Source organism: Dicentrarchus labrax, unplaced genomic scaffold (genome assembly GCF_905237075.1).
Source record: "Dicentrarchus labrax unplaced genomic scaffold, dlabrax2021, whole genome shotgun sequence".
Taxonomy (NCBI): Eukaryota; Metazoa; Chordata; class Actinopteri; family Moronidae; genus Dicentrarchus; species Dicentrarchus labrax.
This window is the reverse complement of record NW_026136715.1, coordinates 10,125,972-10,147,249: the sequence shown is the minus strand read 5'-3', so window position 1 is coordinate 10,147,249 and position 21,278 is coordinate 10,125,972. Positions and strand designations below refer to the sequence as shown.

The window sequence follows — 21,278 nt, the reverse complement described above, 5'->3', positions numbered from 1 at the left end:
TTCTTATAAGGAGGGGAAATTTTATTTATAACACATGATGCTGACAGGGAGTCTCCAGCTCAGCGTCTATATTACAAGGTTGATCTGCAAGGCTGCGTATTTACTGTACGGTATTTGGAAACCAAGATTGCAGTGGCACTATAAACACACGCTTGAAACAACAGATTCTTTCCCTTTTTTTGTTTTTTTCTTCATTTTCTTACAAAATGGTACAAACAACAATACAAAATATTTGTGCTGTTGACAATTTACAAAAAAGTCTTTTGACTTGATAACTGTGCAATTATTTTTTCAGCTTTTTTTCTCCTTCATTTGAAACTATGTGAGTATGGTACACCAGAATCCCTTCTGGACTGCAACCTCGGTCATGCGGGCTGCGACACATTTTAAAATGTTGTATGGTTACTGTAGTAGAACTCATCTGTCCATTATAAAAAGACACATGCAAAAAGCTCCAATTGTACAGTTACAGTTTGCCTACCTTGGTCTGTTTAGCTTCAAGCAAATACTACATTATGTACACTTGGACTTGAGCAGTATTGGGCGAACTCACATGAAAACACTCCTGCCTGTCTTTGTAGTTCTGGCCATTGCAGAGCAAAAAAACTGTCTTCTGCTGGAGCCTCCCGTCATGTGTGTGTCCATGGTCAGGCATTGTCCCGAATGAGACCAAGTGTCCTTTAACTAACACCAGTCAGAGAGGCAGAAGAGTCGTTGTTGGCACAGCCAGAAGACAGGGGTGGATTACAATTACAATAGATCAACCTTCATTCTATAATTTGCTAATCCTCCTCTCACTTTAGCAAGGGGACGTCAATAAGACAAGTGGACCAACTATGTAACAAGTCAATCTTCCTTCATTTCCCCCTCACAAATTGCATTTAAATGGGAGGTCAAGTTTGACCGACTCCACTGATGATTTGCTGCCATGTGTCATTGCAAGTAATTGATAACATTCAGTATCATAATGGCATTGTGTCACGTATGCATGACACTGTTATAAAAGGTCAGTTACCTTGTGTAAGGTGTATGTGAGTGTGGCGGGGGGCTCCTGCTATGTTCGGCCCTGAATCCGGTGTGAACGTTTGATTAGAGAGCATGAGCATTATAATGATGTATGTGTTTATTTTGTCAACGCTGGATGGCCTTCAGTAATGTTTGAGCCCTGCAGCTGAATTAGAACAATGCTGAAAGGGCTCATATAATATAGAACACTCACATATATACAGTAAGGCCTAGAGGAGTGAGTGTGTGCTAGTATAGACTGTACAAGTTGGTCTGAAGTTGAACCTTTTCACTGTGATGAAGCTACACTTGAACAGAGACATGAGTATGGCTGTAAGCTCATATAGAATCACACAGATTCTTTTAAATGCACATGGCTTTTTGTGGTGAAATATACATTGCCAAAACTGGAGTAAAAGAAAATGCAAAGACCACACAGAAACAGATAAATCGTGTTACCAAATGTATAAAAATGTTCTGTATATACAACAGTTATATGTCAGAAATAATCACAAATAGCAGAAAGTAACAGCTGTGTTTATTTTGTGAAGATATTCTGTAGGCTGAGGAGCAATCAGATAGAAAAAAACTTACTTATCCAGCAGCAAGCTGTAGAAACTACTGCTTTTCTCATGTCTATTTGTTTCTGCTCTAAGCTGACAGCTATCCTGAAAATCACCCATTTGTCTATTCATGTAAATCAAGAGATTCTGACCCTGTTAACCTTATTATTCTATAACCTTTGTCCCCTTGTTTATAATCAAATTAAATTCTCATCCTTATTTCTGTGTTACGGCATGATGACTATTTGCACCAACAGGCAATATTTTTCTTTATATCTTGCCACAAGTTCATTCCTTTCACTCCTTCAAGTTTTTATTAAACTGAAGACTGTTTTTATCTATAGCTCTTCATATAAACCATGAGCAGGTGAGAAAATGGTTGAAAAGCAGTAGAGGAAAATGGAGGAGTGGAGGATCCTTCTCATCACATCATCTGAAGAACATTGTCATTTCTGAGATTCCCTTCAAACATTCATCATATTCATAATTAATAGAAAATCTGGTCAGTCCACATCAAGTTGAAACTGGCTGCAACCGAGTAGTGTTTCAATGGGCACTCAGAAGATAAGGAATGATTAAACCTTTCTATCATTCACCAGCATCTCACTGGTCCCTCTGTGAAATGTTTTGCATATTTAAATAATTTAATACAAAGACTAAAGCTCTTTTTTTTTCAGTTCTCTATATGCAGTTCTGGGGGCCTGAAATATGATTACAAAAGCCTGTGGGTAGCGCTACTTTTTCATTAAGTCACAACAACACTGTCTTTCAAAATGTCTGTTTTTTAAAGCACTATTACTGAAGCTTTAGTTTTGCAAGTTTGCTTTGATAAAGTGCAGAACTTCATAACAGACTTTCCCTTCCTCTAACTTCTTTTCAAAACCTCTTGAACTTGCAGCCAAAAATTTCAGGAGAAAATTTCAGATGAATGAAATGCTGCCTGAAGAGAAACAGATTGTGAAGGCGCTAAATCCCTGGCTGAGGCTCAGTTCCCCCCCATTTCTGTGACAGGGACCAGCACCAAAGTTTGTATATTAAAAGTTTGCTGAGAGACAACAGTGAATCAACAAAAGAAAAATAAAAAAAAAGAGAGAAAGGGAATGGGGCTCACAACTGTGTATGTAACGCTATCAAAGCTATTTGAAGTAATCCTGTATTTTCTTTTCCCTCATGTTTGTACAGTTTATATAGTTTTCTTTGACACAATTACCACACAATAACTGGATCCATGTTAATTACCTTTGGGTGAAGGGATAAACATGCAGACCTTAAATGATCTTAGGCAAAGTCTCCTTAAATAACCCTCATTTGTACTTCATATACATTAACATTGTAACACACGTGACTTGTCGATCTTCAAAATTTAGTAACAAGCCTTATCAAGTTTTAGGTGCAAATACCGAGAGCTCAAAACAAACACAGCTGCAAAGCCACAAAAGACACGCAATGCATTTCTTCTCTAAGACAGTCCCATAATGTATTTTTGTGATTTCAGTAATCACATTCAAGTTGGCTGTGGTCTAGGAGCACAGATATGCCTGACTTGAAAAAGTTAATGATTTGTCCATAACTTACAGACACACTGTAGGCCTATGTACAGTATGTCTACATAAAGCGCCCTCGTAAGCCACTCAATGCTCCTCTGAAACCAGCACTGACATCTCCTGCAGCTACCACAGTCCTGCAGGACGATAGAAATGAGAAGGGAAGGTCGGAGTTAAAGGGTCAGGGGTCATATGGGGGCATGTAAGCCCAGAAAATGGCAACCAATCCTGAGTTAGCGGGAGTCTGCTAAAATATGCACCACTGAAGGCACTTTTTAAACAACAGTGCTTCTGTTCTAAGTAATTCAAGTTCAAGAAATAATAAACCAGGGCCCTCCGTGCAAGAAGGACTTTCATATCTGTGTTCTTGTTCTTCTTTTTTTTTCCTTTTGTTCCCCTCAGACAAAGCAAGCTGCTCAACCTAAAGCTTCTACAGAGAGGCAGGCGGGGGCTGACAGCGAGGGAAAAGTGAAAACCCTCAGGAATAGGGAATGGCTCGAATCAGAGGGGAGAGGGGACAAAAAAAACCTGCACAAATTAAAGGAAAAACTAAATCTGACTCCTAAAACCTACATCTAGAATAAAACCTAAAATGAAACAAAAGCACAAGAGTTTTGAAAATACAAACTATGAGAAGCCTGCAATTCAGAGCTTCAGTTTTCAGTCTTAGACAGGCTTAGAGCAGGAGACGGTTGAGAAGAGCACCCGAAACTGACACACGGCACTGGTCCTCTGTGGTGGATAATTTGATTGGTTGGTTGGTTGGTCAGTCAGTTGGTCAGTGTGAACATGTCATTGTTAACGAGTGTTCAATAAGGCTGTAATAGCCTCATATGTTAGAAGGACAGAGCATGGCAGGCCAGCTAACGGGACGAGGGTGTGTGTGGGTGTGTGTGTGTGTGTGCATGTGTGACTGGGCAGATTTAATCATCATCCCCTCCTCCATACATGTCGGCCAGCTTCTTAAAGCGGGGGCCCCAGTCGTTGAGGTAGTCATAGTCCTGGTCCCCTGTGCTGGAGGAGTTGAGGGAGCTGACAGAGCCAGCGGTAGAGCCGCTGCCCTCATAGTCAAACACCAGCAGGGAGTCATACGGAGGAGCTGTGGGGTCATTGTCTGCCGCTCGCAGACCCTAAACAAGACAAAGAAAAGGAAAGGTTGTGGTCAGTACTCACATGCCTGCAGTGAAAAATGTAAAAAAAAAAAAAAAAAAGGCAGGTTGATGAGTGATGGAAAAGCAACAAGTTGTTGGAAGTCAACTCCAGCAAATTAGTAAAGATATTCTGACACGACAGGTCCGCAGTATGGATCACACTGGAACCTACATTTCCTATGATGCAACAAAAGCATCTTTTTCTTATACACTCCCTTTCTGGTAAATGCATACATCTTCCAAACTCAATTCTCCAGTTTTTAACTCCCAATCTGGAATTTCAGATTAATCCCAAAAAAAAAATCATATCCCGATTACCTTTATCCTACATACCTGCTGCATTTGTTTCTACAGTGATGTTCGACGTGCACGTTATGTTTTGTTGTATGTTTTAGACACGGCACAACTTTTACTTGAAATATATGGTTTGCGCATGTGCGACAAATCCGGCCATAGACACCGAAAACTAAATTGTGTATCTGCTCTGTGATTCAGATCTGCTCCATTATATGGTTTCTTCCTTGGCCCATGGTATACCCTTCCACCAAGTTTCATTAAAATCAGGTGAGTATTTTTTCCATAACCCTGCTGATAGAGAAACAAACAAACAAATCCTCAAACGGCTAACTTCCCTGGCCGAGGAAATAATGTTTGCAGAGATTTGAAATTAAATTTTTAGCCTTTCATAGCATTATGTTAGTCTTCAAAATTGTATTTCAATCTTGCAAACCTTTCTTAATAGGTCTCAACCAAGCTTTTTTGTTGCTGTTTTGAAATATTACACGATATTCATCCCATACGCTTGTGTCTTAGAATGACAAATGAGGTTCATTGACCTGAAGGTTAGGCAGGTGAGGAGAATGGACTTCATTCACTGGAATACAGAGAGATCCTATGGATAGAAACCTAAAAAGTCACCCCAGGGGTACAGTGCGTGGCAGGAACACCATGTGTTTGCTGTGTTTGTGTTTTACCAGACTGCTGGAGCGAGATCAGGTGAGTAAATGTGTGAGCGAGAGAGAGAGAGAGAGAGAGAGAGAGAGAGAGAGAGAGAGAGAGAGAGAGAGAGAGAGAGAGAGAGAGAGAGAGTGTGTCAAGGCTGGATGGATCAAAGCTGAACAGCTGCCAACACCTCTCGAGTGTGAACGTGTTGTCACAAGTCTGTCAATCAGCATTTTCTCGCATCAGTGTGCCAACGCTGGAGTTGTGTGTGAGACAGTGTGTGTGTGTGTGTGTGTGTGTGTGTGTAAAGCTGGCACGGTGAGAGCAGCTGTAAAATAAAACAAAACTCTGCGTTGTTTCCATCACCATGCTGAAGAGTTTACATATTGAACAGCATCCAGAAATGAGTAATCACATTAAATGTCAGATCGATGCAAAGTGAGAGTGAGAGGCCAGCTCTCTGTTGGAGAAACAATCTAATGACGGCAGAACTCTTGTGCATACGAGATGTAACATGCGTCTTCAATGAGCGAGTGTAAATTCACCTCGTGGATGAAGTCCCCGATGTCTCCAGGGTGGGGCACGACAGGTCTGATCGGGTACTGGGACTCAGGGATGATGGGACGTTCGTCCACCCTGCGGACACCAGGTGGCTTGCTGATGATGTGCTCCAAGGAGTCAGGCTGCTGCAGCTGGCTCAGGTCATAGTCCTACACAGCCACAGGGGCATACAGATGTAAGCAGGCATACATAGAAAGCGTGTGTGTGTTGGGGTATGTCTCTCAGGATCTCACCTGGTCCTCTTCTCCTCCTCCCTCTTCATCGTATTTGAGGATGTTGTCTCTGACATCATCTTCAGGGTCAATAAGCAGCTGCTTGGTCTGTCTCTCCTTCTCTCTGCGCTTGATCCACACCACGAACAACAGCACCATGCCTACAGCGACAAACACATGAACATAATAAACTTTTAGGTCTGTATTAATTGCTGATTAATTGTTAAATGCATTAACAAAACTAAGACTAACCCCACTAGCAGCTCTGTGAGGCTGTACTTAGGCATAGCGGTGCTTTGAGAGAAATGCAGTGAAGTTGGCATTCTAACATGCTGATCTTAAGCAGGTACAATGTTTACCATGTTCACCATTTTAGCTAAGTTACTGTAGCATGGTCACATGACAATTAGTGCAAAATACTAAGTACATAAACCAAAATAACATTTTGACCTAATGATAGCACTAGATCAAAAATTCAGGGGTTCACCAAAATTATTACAATTTAAGCTGAGGGGGACATAAATGTGTGTACCAAATTTGATGGAAATAAATCAGATAGTTGTTTTTCACTTTAAATCACAAATATCAGTCTGCTGGTGGCTCTAGAGGAAAAGTCAGAGGATCCCCAACGACAGTAAGATTCATCCTCTAAAAACAAGATTTCTCAGGATCCACCCTGTAGTTGTTCAACTATTTCAGCCGAATGCCATCTCCCTCCCTTATTATTCCTCCTGTATTTCTTTTCTTTTCAGAATTATTTGATTTATAAGTTGCATTTAATTATCTTGTATCTTCCCTGTGTGTTCTTCCTTCCTTTCCTGTCTTCCTTTGTCTACTTGTTCAAATAAGCATAAAAATAAATAAAGGAAACTTTATATTGGTGGCAGAATTAATAATGATAAGAATGGATCATTCACACACAATATGAAATGTAAAAATATTTTGGAAAAATCTTACAGCTGTGGGTGAATTTGTCTATAGAACTTGTCTATGTGTATGAACTATGCAACCCACAGCAACAAAGTAAGCCAGCAGCATGAATCACTAGCAAGACAGATAGCAGCAGATATTTACCCTACCAGGAAAAGAAGACGAAAATCTTCATGTCAAGAGATACTGGAGAGGATTCCAGCAGTCAAGGCATTAATCAATTATACAAACTATTGTTCATGTTGTTGTATTACAGCCTAGTGAATGTTTAATGACTGTGCCCTGAACTGCACTTTTTTGACAGAAAGTCAAATCACAGCTTTAACTTTTAGTAAATATGTGTGTGGGTGTGCAACATGTCTGAGAGTGAGGCGTCAGTGGGTGAATGTGATATATAAACAGTTGATACTCACTGAGCAGTATGATGATGCAGATGAGGATGGAGATAATGGCTCCAGTGCCCAGGCCAGCGGCTGCCACGGCCCCGAGGGTGGTGCAGTCTCCGTTCTCATCGCAGGGACACACCTTCACTTTGATGACCGACCTGTTGGACAGCGGTGGGTTCCCCGAGTCCGACACAATTATGGGGACCTCATATACCCCCGGCTCTAAATATACCTGGTACCGTAGCCCCAGACGGGCGTAATCACCTGTGTGGATTGAAGAGGAAAGATACTGGATGTAAATAATCATTTCATTTATTAACTATAATAAGAGTTTTAGAAAAGAATTTTAACTATTATAAACTCTTTTCTACCTGGGGCCTACATATTCCAATGCTTCCACATAGGACCAGGCTTTACAGCTGAAATCAATATCATGTAATCATATAATGTACTGTTTCCATATTTTATTCTTTTTAGTATAATAAGGTACTAAAAGTGTAGTATGGCTGTATGGCAAGAAAGATTTTGGTCAGAGGCATAAAATAATGGATAAAGCTTGGTAATAAATGGCTGGACTAATTCTACACTGTGTTTTGTTACACATTTATACAGTGGCACTGTTGTTCTATGCGGGCAGCTGCTCACCACTGATCCGAGAAATCGTCCAGTTGCGACGAATGCTGGTGGGAAAATTGGGCAGCTCGAACACAAAGGGTCCAGCGTTGGGGTCTGTGTCGGCATCAGCAGCAGTGATGTTGACACCGTTGACGTTTCTGTTCATCCGCTCACAGATCTGAGACTCCTTGGGTATGAGTGCTGGCGGGTTGTCGTTAATATCTATCAGATATATCTGCAGCGTGCCTGTGCCACTGGCTGCAGGAGAGCCTGGGAGCAGAAAGAGGGAAGAGAAAATAGCATCAGGACGGGAAGAAAAGATGACAAGGGAAGATGTGTGCAGTGAAAAGGACGATTGAGAGAGAAGAGGGAGATGAGTTGAAGGCCAACAGAGGGGAGGCAAATAATGAAAGAGAATAAAAAGAGAGATAAAAAGGAGGTGAAAGGAACACTGTTTATTCACGGTGTTGATGTAGGAGTCCTGTGAAGCTGGAGGAGAATTTCTGGCCTTGACAAAAACACTTCTGACAGTTATGCTTCCAACTCCTCTTTCAGCCTTACAGTCAAATCAAAACCATCAGAGTCGATCCAGATGCAGGCAGAGCACATCCAATCGCCTAGAGAGGGTTTAGGTACAATAATGATGACTGTAACACAATCAAACAAGTCCTTGTCTGTGTGTATTTACACAGTACTAGGAGAGCCATCCATGATTTTGTAGATAAAGGCACTTCTGTCTGCAATACTAACAATGCCTTTCTGAAATATGAACAAGGCATTCTCATTGCGGTGCACACAGTCCCCAATCTTCACTTAAATACACTTGTAAATACTATATGCCTGTGAGGATATCTCCACTGCATGCTAACATACATACTTACTCTCTGCTTACAGATATTGAAGCACTCTTGAAAATGATCTACTCAACTTTCTATGACCCTTGGAAGATCTCCAAAGTAATTGTTATTGTTACATTGTTACCTGAGCAAGTAAAGCAATGTGAAAGCTGGTGTGACTTTCCCACACTGCAGGCCATAGCAGCCTATCACATAATGTATTTCATTTATTTAGCGTAGACAATATGAATGCATTCTCAACTCTGTGGTCAGATTTAGGTGAATATATCATTTTTGCCTGCTCTCCTCTGGGTAGGTTGAAGTTAGTGGACCAACTGCATTAAACCTTCAACAATTATGGCATTTAAAAAAAAAAAAAAAAGTTCCATTTCAAATTGCCCTAACTGACATTATAATTCTCAATTCAGGAAGTGGCAGTAGCACTGGACTGGCCTAGATGTATATCATTTTGTATGTATATTTTAAAAATCGTATTATACTGTCAATACAGATGATGTTGTGATATTCTCGTAAATGAACTCTTGTGTACCTTGCACCAATGTTGCAGGTCCATGTTGTAACTCTGTGGAAACTGTTAGGACAATTGGAGAAATCTGGTCTGATGACAATGGAGGCATCACTAGTATATTGTCAGCCTTGGACTGTAATAACATGCATTGATGCACACAGACACACACACATGCACACACCTCATCTGCAGACACAATCCTGAAGGCCTTTGCATTGATTGAACAGAGCAACAGACCATTGGCAACAGCATTTATTGACAATTGGGTGTAAAGAATAGACATTTTAAAAAATCAGTGAGTGACATAGCAGAGTGGGGAGAAGAATGCATCGCTGTGTATGTGTGGTATAAAAATGTGGCACAGAAGAATCTGAAAAAAAAAAAAGAAGCCCTTAGCAGTACGAGGCTAAGGGCTGTTTATTGAGTGTGTGTCAGGGGGTGACGACCCTTAGCTGCCTCCAATTACGAGTCATTTCCCCGCCATGCCCCACTGGCTGAGCCATTGGATGGAATCAAGCGACCCTAGGGCCCATCTCTGGGATGAGATAAGGGCGATGTAATTTACAAAGATTTATGCAAAGCTTACAGATCTGCCAATTAAACATGGCAACAGAGCAAGACATTTGCCACAAGAAGAGAAAGAGAAACTGCAAGTGAGTCCGTCAACAGTTGGAGCTCTGCCTGACTGGTAATACTACAATTAATATTTAGATCCCTACATGAAGTTCAAATGATTGATAAAGACTTATCCAGTGATTAGTGATGGATGTAGCACTGGGGCTCTCAAGTTTCACAAGAGTTTCAGAAAAAGAAACGCCCATAAAAGTAGTCATATTTTTAAAGACTGGGTTAAGACTGGTTTAAAGTTGCTTTGTCTAGAGAGGAATCAAATGGACAAGTGACAGAAAATCTTATAGTTTAGTTTTGTCAGACCTGGACTATTCACATAAAAAGCGAATAACTACAATTAACCAGGTTATATAATAATGTTACTCTTTAAAATATTATCCAACAACTTCTAAAAACTTTAAATACATTAAAAGCTATTTAGAGGAACATCTTATTTGATTATCAGTAATTAAACATTACCCAATAATTTTATCATAAGTTGCTTCTTGCGCACGTTATACACATGAATTCAAATTTAACACTGAAATATAAACACACGTGGTCCCTAAACACTCAGATTCAAACAACAACAACTACAACAACAACATACACACACAGACACACGGAGGCTTTCCCATTCTGCTGGTTTGTTAATCCCAGCCATGTATGGGGGACATGTGGAAGCAGCTTGCCACAGCTGATAGGAGAATTATGTGGGTTTTAACCAGCTAAATAAATAATTATGTTTGTGTAAATTCCTCAAAAGGATTTGTATTAACTCCTTTTTTTGATGGTGGCTCAGTGATGTGACGCATGGTGAAAAGACTTGTAGCAAGCCTACCATATGTTCTTTGAAGAGCACGTAAACACTTAAACAATAGGTGCAGGCCACATAGGTGTGTGTCAGAAGGGTCTGGGGCAGTCAGATTGTGTCGGGGGAGCGACATGAAAATATTGTAGAAATACAAGTGTACTTCTCACCATGCTGTCACCACTTCTCCCGGTCTACTATCCTCACTGTCTCATAGTACTACTTACCATAATCCCTCTCACGTTATGATGGATGACACTCCAGCAACACCCAAATAATCAGACTGATGTACACACGCAGAACTTGAACTGCCTTCTTATATTTTGGACTTGCCACAGGTCCAACATCACCCAAACCTCACAGTAACATAAACTGCACTGAAAAATAAAAAGTTTCTAAAGTGCCTATAGGTTCTTCAATGAACAGGTAACATATTGAAATGATAAAGAAGTTCAGGAAATAACAGGGTAAGAAAATAGAGGAGGAAATCAGATGTTTGTGCTGTCCAAACAACGGGAGCAAGACAACCTCTAATCCTGCTGCCTCTTCCTTCCCATCAGCACAGCAGGTTACACGTCATGGTGTCTGACATTGTCAATCATCGCAAAAGAAAAACACACATATGCTCACATAAATGTGCTTCAAAAGAGTGCATTCTTCGCACATGCTCACACCTATAAATAAACCAATGTCTCAAAGCCAGCTCGACTTAAGGTAAACACACCAGTGCTCTGCAAGTCACAGATAAGGCAATTTGGGAGGGGAAAAAGCGTTCCCTTTTTACTTGAAAAAAAGCACTCACTTCCACTTGGGGAACTTATTTGTTTGCTGTGATTGACTTTGTGCTCAGTTAAACTTGAGGCAGAACAACTATATATGCCACAGTGTGAGAAAAAGAAGGAGAAGGCAGTCATGGATAGAAGATAAGAAGGAGGAGAGGATCAAGAGTGTGACCAGTTGTGTGAATCCAGGATTTTCTCAAACTCCAACCCAGCTGCACTGCACTTGAAAGCTGCCGAGCTTTCATGTCTTTATATTGCTCTAAATCTACACAAATGCCTTCATTTTTGTCAAACAGTAAGCAACATTTTTGACATTTCACATCACTCTAACTTGTATTTACCAACACGTCGGATAATTACCTGCAATGATTAAAATTCTACATCATTACGAGCATTCATCTCAAGCTACACTGGAATCAACAGTGAGTATTTTGCTCAAGGACACTTTGTGTTTGAGGGGCTGCAGTCACTCAGTTACTTATCCCACCCACATGTCTCCAGCTGATTTGGCTTGAACAGAAAACCCCCCAGTCATAGTGAGTGTAAGAGGCATACATGATGTAGGCAATGTGAAATAGCTTTAAAAATGACTTAGAGCAAGTTTCAGGGTGCTTTCTAGGACGTTTCATTCTCGGTGTTCCACCACCACAATTACTGGATTTAAAAACTACCACAGAGAAAAAATACTAAATGAGCAGCCAAGATCAGCCAATATTCTGCTATAAATCATAATAATGAGTGTGAAAAATATCAGCTTCAAATGGATTCAGAATAAAGAAAGTAGCAGTTTTGGCAGTTTTGGCATTAAAGGGATAGTTAAGGTTTTTAGAAGTGGGTTTAAGGTACTTATCCATAGTCAGTGTATTACCTACAGTTTGGAGAAGTAGACAGGAGTCCTGGGACAGAAGTAGAGCTATGCGCTGCTGTGGACGAGGGTTGCAGAAAAATATATTTTAGCCGCATAAAAAAGGTCCACCTCAATATCTTTTTAAGTATATGCTATATTTTGAATATTTTCGCTGCCTTTCCTTGCCATCAGACAGATTTTGCTTTGGCACTATATAGCTAAACAGCTCATCTCCGGCGCAATACAGTATGCTGCACAGTTGGGTTTATTTGTAGGAATATGGAAAGTCTATGGTTAGTGCCAAAGAAAAAGGCTGTCTGATGGCGTGGTAAAGCAGTGAAAATATTTGAAAAATAGCGTACACAGCCTTTTTTTTACGTGTCTAAAAATTTTTTTCTGCAATCCGCATCCACAGCAGTGCATTGTTTCTCCAAACTCCGGCCTCGCTAACCGCCATCTACTGTAGTTAATACCTCGTACAACCCCAAAAACCCAAACTCTTCCTGTAACTGTTTTAAGGGCTGAAAAATTAACTGTGCAGGAATGCTAAAAAATGTGGGAATGAGGACATAAATGGAAAGGACAAAACATGGTAGATAGGAAACACTTCAACTGGTTTAAAAAAAAAAAAAGGCACACTGATTAAACATGCACATTAAAAGCATCTCTTACCATTGTCTGTTGCCAGGAATGTGGCTTCATATATATTGTTTTTGACATAGATGGACTCCCGGTCGAGCATTGCTGTGGTTACGATCTGACCGTTGGTTCTGTTGATGGACAACCAGTCTGCAGGGTCATTCAGCTTTGAATACCTAAAGACATACGAGGACATATTGATGTAGAAGTTAGCGCTAGCGTTTAAAAACACTTGTACATTTTTTCTCACGTCTGTGCATACATAGATTGCCTGCACATACACACACTCACAAAATCACAACAGCCTGACCTTCACACAGTTTAATTCTTCATTGACTTCTCCTCCAGAGCCTGCAGCCTAATTTCACCTCATTTTTCACTCCTGTGTACCAAGCACTGAAGTCAATTACCTCCCTAGTTAAGCACTGCTGCAACTGCATGCACATATTCTAGGAAGTGTTTGCTTATGCTAGGGGAGGCTATATTGCCCTACAGGTTCATATACATACATGCTCTTGTGCTTGTATGTTTGCAAATGTTCTTTGGCATGGGGCAGCTGTGTATAGGGTGGAGATTTGATGATAGGATCTTGGAACTGATCGTCAAACAGGAAAGTTGATGTGGTAGCAGGTGGTGACACTCCCCGGGGATAAAGGGCAGGCAAGAAACAGGGGAATCATCTCCAGGATTGAATCCCAATCTCACTCTGATCTAACTGTTCTTGTTTCTCGGGCTTTTGTAGCTTTCGGCTTGTTCCACAATTCTATCTGATCTCTCTCGACCCGTGCTGCCTCACCTCATCTTGCAGTGCTTTTGTATTCATACATTTTCTTATCCCCGTCTGTATCTTCTCATCCTCGTCTTATTTGCTCTGTGATACAAAGTTCATTAACTGCCACCTCTCTTGGTTGCTTCACACTTCTGCGGGTGAATCATCAGCGGTGGACATGCAGCGCCTTGAGCTTACACAATGAGGTTTCCACATCAATCCGATTTCATTTACTGAATGTCAGTTTGGGCAATAAGGGCATGTTGTTATGTGACATACACTTCCAGCTTTTAAATCCATCCAAATTGAAATGGATTTGACCTTAACCTTGCTTTTTATATTTATTGAATTGTAGTGTACTTACTGTCAGTGTACGACCCACTTGTTTATTAACATTAAATGCTGCATGTACATTTCTATTTACATGGCGCAGAATGAAAGGCTGGAGGGGTGGGTGGCGGTGAGGAGGGGGGTTGGACAGAGAGTATAATCTCTCTCCTGCAGTGAGGGAGGTGGGATTTTCCCAGCAGGCAGTGGGCATGATCCCAGGCATAGCGCAGTGCGGGGAAAGGGATCACAGAGATGACATTCCCACACTCTTGACGGTTTCACACAGGCTAGCCAAGCCCACAGCCACTAACTGGCGGACTGTGAAATCACCACCAGGACTACAGTGAGTCCATCACAGTGGGAGGGTGGGATAAAAGAGTGAAATGATCAGGAATGGGTAGAAGGGGAAAGGGGGACAAGTAGAGGTGATATTCGGAAGTAGCAGCATGGCTATATGATTTGGTTATAATATGCTCATTAAGACTGACTTGATACCTACTGCTCTTCTATGTCCAGCTGTATCTCTGCACGGCTTTGCCATGCCAAACTGACTGAAAGAAATGCTCCTTTTGTCTTCCAGTGGAAGGTGGACAAACTGGTAATGTTACTTAAATCAAAGCGTCTGTTCTGTCAAATGTATTAAATGAATAGTTTGACATTTTGGGAAATACTGCATTCTTGCCGACAGCTAAATGAGACGGTTGACACCACTCTCATATATGTACAATAAATATGAATCTAAATTCAGCAGACAATTAGCTTAGCATTAAGACATTTAGAAGCAAGGGTAAACAGCTACCATGGCTCTGTCCAGCGTTTAGAAAATCTGCCAATAAGCACTTCTTACGGTCATTATTTAACACAGCGTATCTTGTTTGTTTTATCAGTACACTATTTTAGTCTGAACATAACTCTTTGTAAAACCACAATTTGTTGATAGACGGTTCATATAATCACCTGCAAAATATTGTTTTGAAAGTACTTGCCTGGTTTCCCCATTCTTCCATTCTTTATGCGAAGCCAAGCTAATTGTCTGCTTTGTCTTCATATTTAGTGTACATACATAAGAGTGGTATTGATCTTGGTCATCTAACTATCGGCAAGAATTATTATTATTATCATAATTATTTCCCAAAAACGTCTGTGTTTGGGTGGAAGCAGGTAACTCTTGGATAGTATCTTAAATCGTGGGCAAATATAACCAATATTATCTGCATAGCTGTAAGAGGAAATTAGTTTTTCTGTAATTTGAAAAAGTGTTTTTTATGCAATTTTTCCTCCATAATGGCTATAAAATACCACCGGGAAATATTCTTTCCCAGCCGTACTGAAAGATAGCACAAGTGGCCGTGTGCTCTGTGACGATAAAAGCCGTAACACAAAGGTTTGTTCACAAAGCGAGGGCTCTGTCCACCACCACACTTTAATTAAGTCTCCTAAACAGCCCTCAGTGCAGATGTAATAAACCTTATATGAAGCAAATGAAGTCAAGAATGAAAGTCTTTGCGGCCAAGCTGATTTCCAACACACTAAAATAGGCAATCCACTGCATTATTATTTCTATGCTAAAAGAAAACCCTGGATAAGTTAAGGGCAGAATGTGGTTGGCTTTAAACATAATTTTCACTTACTTCACTTTTTCTCAGTAAATGATAGGGGCACTCTGGCCATTAGAATAATGATTGTGAAAGCACCCACAGTGTTTTTGTTTACAAGTCCCAACTGTCAACAACATTTGTGGGAAATTGGCAGTCGCCATCGCTAACTTTTTAATGAAGTGCCATGCCAATTTTTTGTCTTTTTGGGAAGGTAAACAGTTCTTGTTCACTCTAGCGATATTTTGAAATAAATGTTGTATTTTGTGTGAAAGTTTTACCATTCCTTCCTGTGTCTTCCTTCCAGTGCTTTCCCGAGCTCTCCTCTACCTGAAGGTTTTCTCTCATTTGGGAGTTGGTTGGTGTGTGAGTATAGCTGGATGTATGATTAGGCCTGGCAGGTTAGTGATCTTAGCAAGCAGCAGGGAGAGGTATGACATTTATTTTTCAAACCCCCGACCCTGAGGATGAAAAATGCATGTCTCAAGCTTAGCCAAGGCGGTTTGGGTAATCATTTATGCCAGTGTCTCCAGTCCCATGTCTCGACCTTACTGGTCGGGTGTCTGACAGGTGATGCATGATGCCTCACTCTCCCCCTTCCCCCTCCCCTTGCTCTCGTCCCCATCGGCTCTTCCGCAACCCCCAACAGGACACTGTCAGTCTGTCCCTCCTTTGATAAGCACCTGTCAAGTTCAAACCTTGACCTGGAGTCAGCTCACTATCCTCAGCTGCCTTCCGCCTCCCTCCACAGTCCCTTAGGTCTTTTTTCACCTTACTTTCGACTTTTACGGCTCCCTCTAAATATTCTCCTAGTCTTCCTTCTCTTTATCTGCACCATCCATTTACAAAGACATACAGCTCTTTGTCCTATGCAAAGACATACGCCATAAATTACATGTAACGCAAACTGTAGCGTTATATCTAAATGTCCCTCCCATGAAAACAGACATGGCAGCTAACTATTTGATTGATGGAGTTTGGGGGGTATGCACACTGAGATCAGTCTTCCAGGATAAAAGTTTGAAAGTGAAAGGGTGATGCAAACAGTGTACAAGGCTTTAGCTGATTGGCAAGAATTAATTTCTCCATCCAGAATAATGAAAATTCAAAAGACGGAGGGAACAGCTGTGATTAGTGTCCTTGCATAACAGTCAGGAGTAGATACCTTTTTTGGAACTGGTATAAAGCAGGGGGGATTGATAGTGATCCTATCCAGATGGATTCAAATGAATGACGTGGTGGATTTGCCATCTCTACAGTCCTGCTTCAGCAGAGGAAGGAGATTTGGTTTGTGTTTGTGTTAAAGAGACTGTGACAGACCGCAGCATGCTTGCAAAGGGCTAACTTAAACCAAAATGTAAAGTACTGCAGTCTTGCACAGGTCATGGAAAAACAGGGAAGAGACCAAAGAGGCCGGAGTCAAATCAACAGGGAGAGAGGATGAGACAGAGAGAGAGACAGAGAGAAGGCAGAGAGAGAGAGAGAGCCCAGCTGGTGACTTTGGCATCTTCCTAAATTATAATGTACACCCAATTTACTCTCATTTGCTGTGAAATTAGCTGGGAAATTTGTTTAGATCTTTTCCCCGGAGAAAATGGGAAGAAGGGGCTGTTGGAGTGTGGGGGTTGGAAAGAGGTGTTAAATTACACCAATACACTCTGTATAATCTATAAAGACAATTTACATGTGACCACACACGAGATCATAATCTAAAGCGTTTCTCCTGGCAACATCGGTACACAGCAAAGTGTACTTAATAGATTACCTCTAAGTTTGAAAGGCCATAATGCAGTCACTGCTACTGTGAAGTTGACAGCAGGACTGAGGAAAGGCCTTCTGGTCATTTAAAGGTTGGTTTACATTTAAGATCCAGAGAGGCTTAGCGCAGAGAAAGAACACTGCAGGTGGACATAATGCTGTGTCAGGCATTTGGGCTCCAGCCAGCTGTTCTCTTTGGTGCCCCCCCTCCCGCCATCTCCACTGTTCTTTCCCACTCTCTTACTTTTTGTGTGTGTGTGTGTGTGTGTGTGTGTGTGTGTGTGTGTGTGTGTGTGTGTGTGTGTGTGTGCACCTGCATGTATGTGCTCATGAAACATACATAATGCACACACTTCTGATTACCCCAGAGGCTATTGCTCCCTATTAACCTTACCCTCCTTACTTAGAGTTCTCCTCTGGCTCATAAGCTTCGCACGGTAAGACTTTGAGAGATGGGGGATGCCAAAATATAGTACCCTTGTTGAACTTTGACCCCTAACTACTGACATGGAACCTATCCAAGAGGCTTTTTAGCCTGCTGTTAGTGCATATGGAGGTATTTCTGCCAGGCTTACACTTACAGTGCAGCTAGCCAGACTTCAATCAGACAATACTTTTCTGGGTCTAGAGACAGGCCATATGTAATAGAACTTATCTAATCACATCTAAATGATTTTGCACCAGAAAAAATGTAACTAATGACATGCTATTAAAATGTCAGAATTAGCCCAATTAGGATTCCCATTCTGTCTGATCTATTGAAATTCACTCAGTACCTGATTGTCTGCTGCATCTGTAGTCGGTCAGGATCTGAGGCTGAGAAAGTCGTCAGGCTGGTGCCAGCAGGGACACCTTCCTCGAAGCGGATGTGTTTCGGGTTTGTGGGAAAGTAAGGAGGTTCGTTGACATCCTGGACAGATATGGTGACCCCCGCTGTGGACTGGAGCGAGGACTGGATGCCACTGGCTAGGTGGGCCTGGTTCGATACCACAACCGTCAGCATGAAGGCACGGTTCATCTCAAAGTCTACAGGCTGGAGGAAGGAAGGAAGGGTGTAAATGACAGTGTGTGAGAAGAGGAAAAGTTCAACTGAGTTTGAGTCATTTTAACATTAGAAAATTGATAGCCTTCAGTCCTTCTCTTGATAAACAGCACAGGATAGTAGTAGTAGATAATGAAATCCAACATGAAGGATCAAATTATTGTGCTTTTTTATTAGAATTTCGTTTGGTACGTTTCAAATATTTTATATTTTATAAGATTGCACACATATGATAATGCAGCTACACGATGGATATACACAACATAACAATAACATGAACACCCTTAAGACCCACCACAACTTACAGCCTCAAAAGATTTCACAGAAGTGACTAACTACCTCTTTGACATAGTCTGAACAAGAATTCGACACTACATTACATTACAGCTATTTATTGCATTATTATCATTGTTCTGGACTATTGTCCTCCTATCATTTTATGTTACTCAGCAGGAAAAATAGATGTATCTTTAGTATTGTAAAAATAAATACATTCTTTACTTGGCACTACCGTCCTCATTATCGATTTACCATCAAGGAAAATTACAGCTTTACTTCTCTTGTATGGTCAATGACTATTACTACTATTAGTGGTATTATTATCAATATAACTTTTTAGGAGCAAATCATGTCAAGTATTCAAGCTTAAGGGGTGTGCTATAAATACCATGCTGATTATAGTGTTAAAATCCCTGTCAACATGTCTTTTCTGCCTATGGCAGGGGAGTATGCATTGGACCTTGTTAATGATATAGGACATGATAAATGAACAGATGTCGTGTCAAGTGGTCCCCTGATGAATTCGATGCATATTCTCTCTAAACAACAAACCAACACACAAACACACATACATCCTGAGAAAAGGCAGCAGGGCTTAGACTATTCATAGGGTGCTGTCATGGCTCTGTCTTTTGACTGAGTGAGTGTGCGTGTATGTGTGAATGTGTACTCTACAGGGGTTTTTTCTGGCTGAGCCTAAACCAGAGTGACAGTTCTCTGCTCTCCTAATGAAGACGACACGATCAGGTTCAAATGACAACAACAACAAGGAAGGAAATAAAAAAAGAGAACAAACACAGTGCTTGTAGGTACTGCTGGCACATTTCTAAATAGGCGAATGATGATTATCGCCACAAGGCTCATGTCTGTGGTGTTTGATGATGATGTTAATGATTTTGAGCACATCTGTATGTTGTATTGCCTGAGTGTTATGAGTAGACAGTGTGGCAGCGCAGCCCTGATATAAAAAAGCATTCTTAATCAGGCAGCTTGGTTGACAAGGGCACTGGAGTGGATGAGTTTGCGTGTGTGTTAGTTGGTGTTACAGCGTGCCTGTGTATGCGTGTGTACGTAGATATGAGTAAATGTAAGCACATGGGTGTGAATTCGTGTGTGACCCCAGGGTACACTGGGAACCCATTTAAAGGCAAACCACGCTCAAGGCTCTTTGATCTGCAGCCAGTGGTATTCAGAGCACAGGGAGGTCTGGAGTATAGCTGTAGGCTAACTAAAACACAGACACACACACACTCAGACACACACACCCTGAGGGAAGCCAGGGGGGGTGAGAGGTCAATAACATGGCTTCCATCTCTTGCCCATGAGCCATCACGTCTTACATCTCCTCTGTATCGCTTCACTCGTTCCTCTCTTTTACCTTTAACTAAATTTGTTCCGCCGGACTCCAACTTCCCACCCCCTCGTCTTCTAACCTCTGCCCCCACCCACAACCCATCACTGTCTGTGATCTGTGCTCTTTGTAGTCTGCATCTCTCAATCCCCAAAAATATGTCTCCACTTAACTTCTCTCCTCCTCTCCACTTCCCCTGTCATCTTCCGTGTTTATCATAAGCCGTAATTTACATATCTTAATGACTCATTCGAACCAAGAGGCTCTGTTTGTGTGTTTTTATGCGTGCTTGTTTGTTTACTGGCTCCATTACGGTGTGGCAAAATGAGAATGCGTCTCATAAACTCCCCAGAGAGCAGTGTAAATGTGTGACATGTTCTGGTTAAGACCTTAGCCCTTGTTTACAGAAGAGCCCAGGTCCCTTGTGGGAGATTGCCGCATACCTGGGTGTCAGCACGATTCGATGTGTCTATACCTGTGGCCGCAGACGCCCTGGTAAAAATAGGAACAACAAGGTATCTTTCTTATGGCTTCTTGACTTTATCGGAGTGAGCTGAAGCCCCTCTGTTTACTTGTTGAGACAGTGTATTTCTTGTTTCTTCCCAGGGGGTGTCCTGTCTCTTATTTTATGATTTCCTGATAACCTCCCATGGGTGTCTCCGTGGAAGCTTACGGCTACCCAGCTGCCTGCTGAATTTTACATCAGGGAGTGAGAGGAATGGATTATAAAAGGCAGTCATCTAGAGATAATGAAGAGAAGCAAAATGCCAATGCTCATTGCTCAGGGTGCTGTGGGAATTACACGGAGATGTTATTGCTATTTTTTAAACATTATTGTAGGATATGAGAAGTGATTTGCAGGAGCCAGATACACGAGGAGAAAACCCATGGGTCCTCAGGGTCAAGCAAATAAACAAGTTATTTCTACAAAACACATGCAACATGATAAGCACATTTAAAATGAGCCGCTCATGGATGAACACAGAAATACAAATGCTAAAGGTCATCCAACAGGAACAAATTTACACACACACACACACACACACACACACACACACACACACACACACACACACACACACTCGTATCATACAGATTATTTTTTTATGTTTAGCATTTTCTGTAGTTTTTCTCCAGACCTCTGAGAGGTTGAACACTAAAAAAGCAGGTTGTTACAAGACATGGCTTTGTT

At 41.3% G+C, this 21,278-nt stretch overlaps 1 protein-coding gene across 1 annotated transcript in view; it reads right to left on the bottom strand.

The window, feature by feature from the left end:
• LOC127377521 (cadherin-4-like) overlaps positions 1-21,278 on the bottom strand; it is a 222,745-nt gene continuing 201,467 nt past the window's right edge. Inside the window, exons 11-17 of the mRNA XM_051425475.1 lie at positions 18,191-18,447; positions 12,996-13,138; positions 7,940-8,179; positions 7,322-7,558; positions 6,000-6,139; positions 5,751-5,915; positions 1-4,242 (exon numbers count right to left, since the gene is read on the bottom strand). Coding sequence (XP_051281435.1) covers positions 4,036-4,242; positions 5,751-5,915; positions 6,000-6,139; positions 7,322-7,558; positions 7,940-8,179; positions 12,996-13,138; positions 18,191-18,447 — 1,389 coding nt within the window. The 3' untranslated portion in view covers positions 1-4,035. The remainder of the gene's footprint in view (positions 4,243-5,750; positions 5,916-5,999; positions 6,140-7,321; positions 7,559-7,939; positions 8,180-12,995; positions 13,139-18,190; positions 18,448-21,278) is intronic.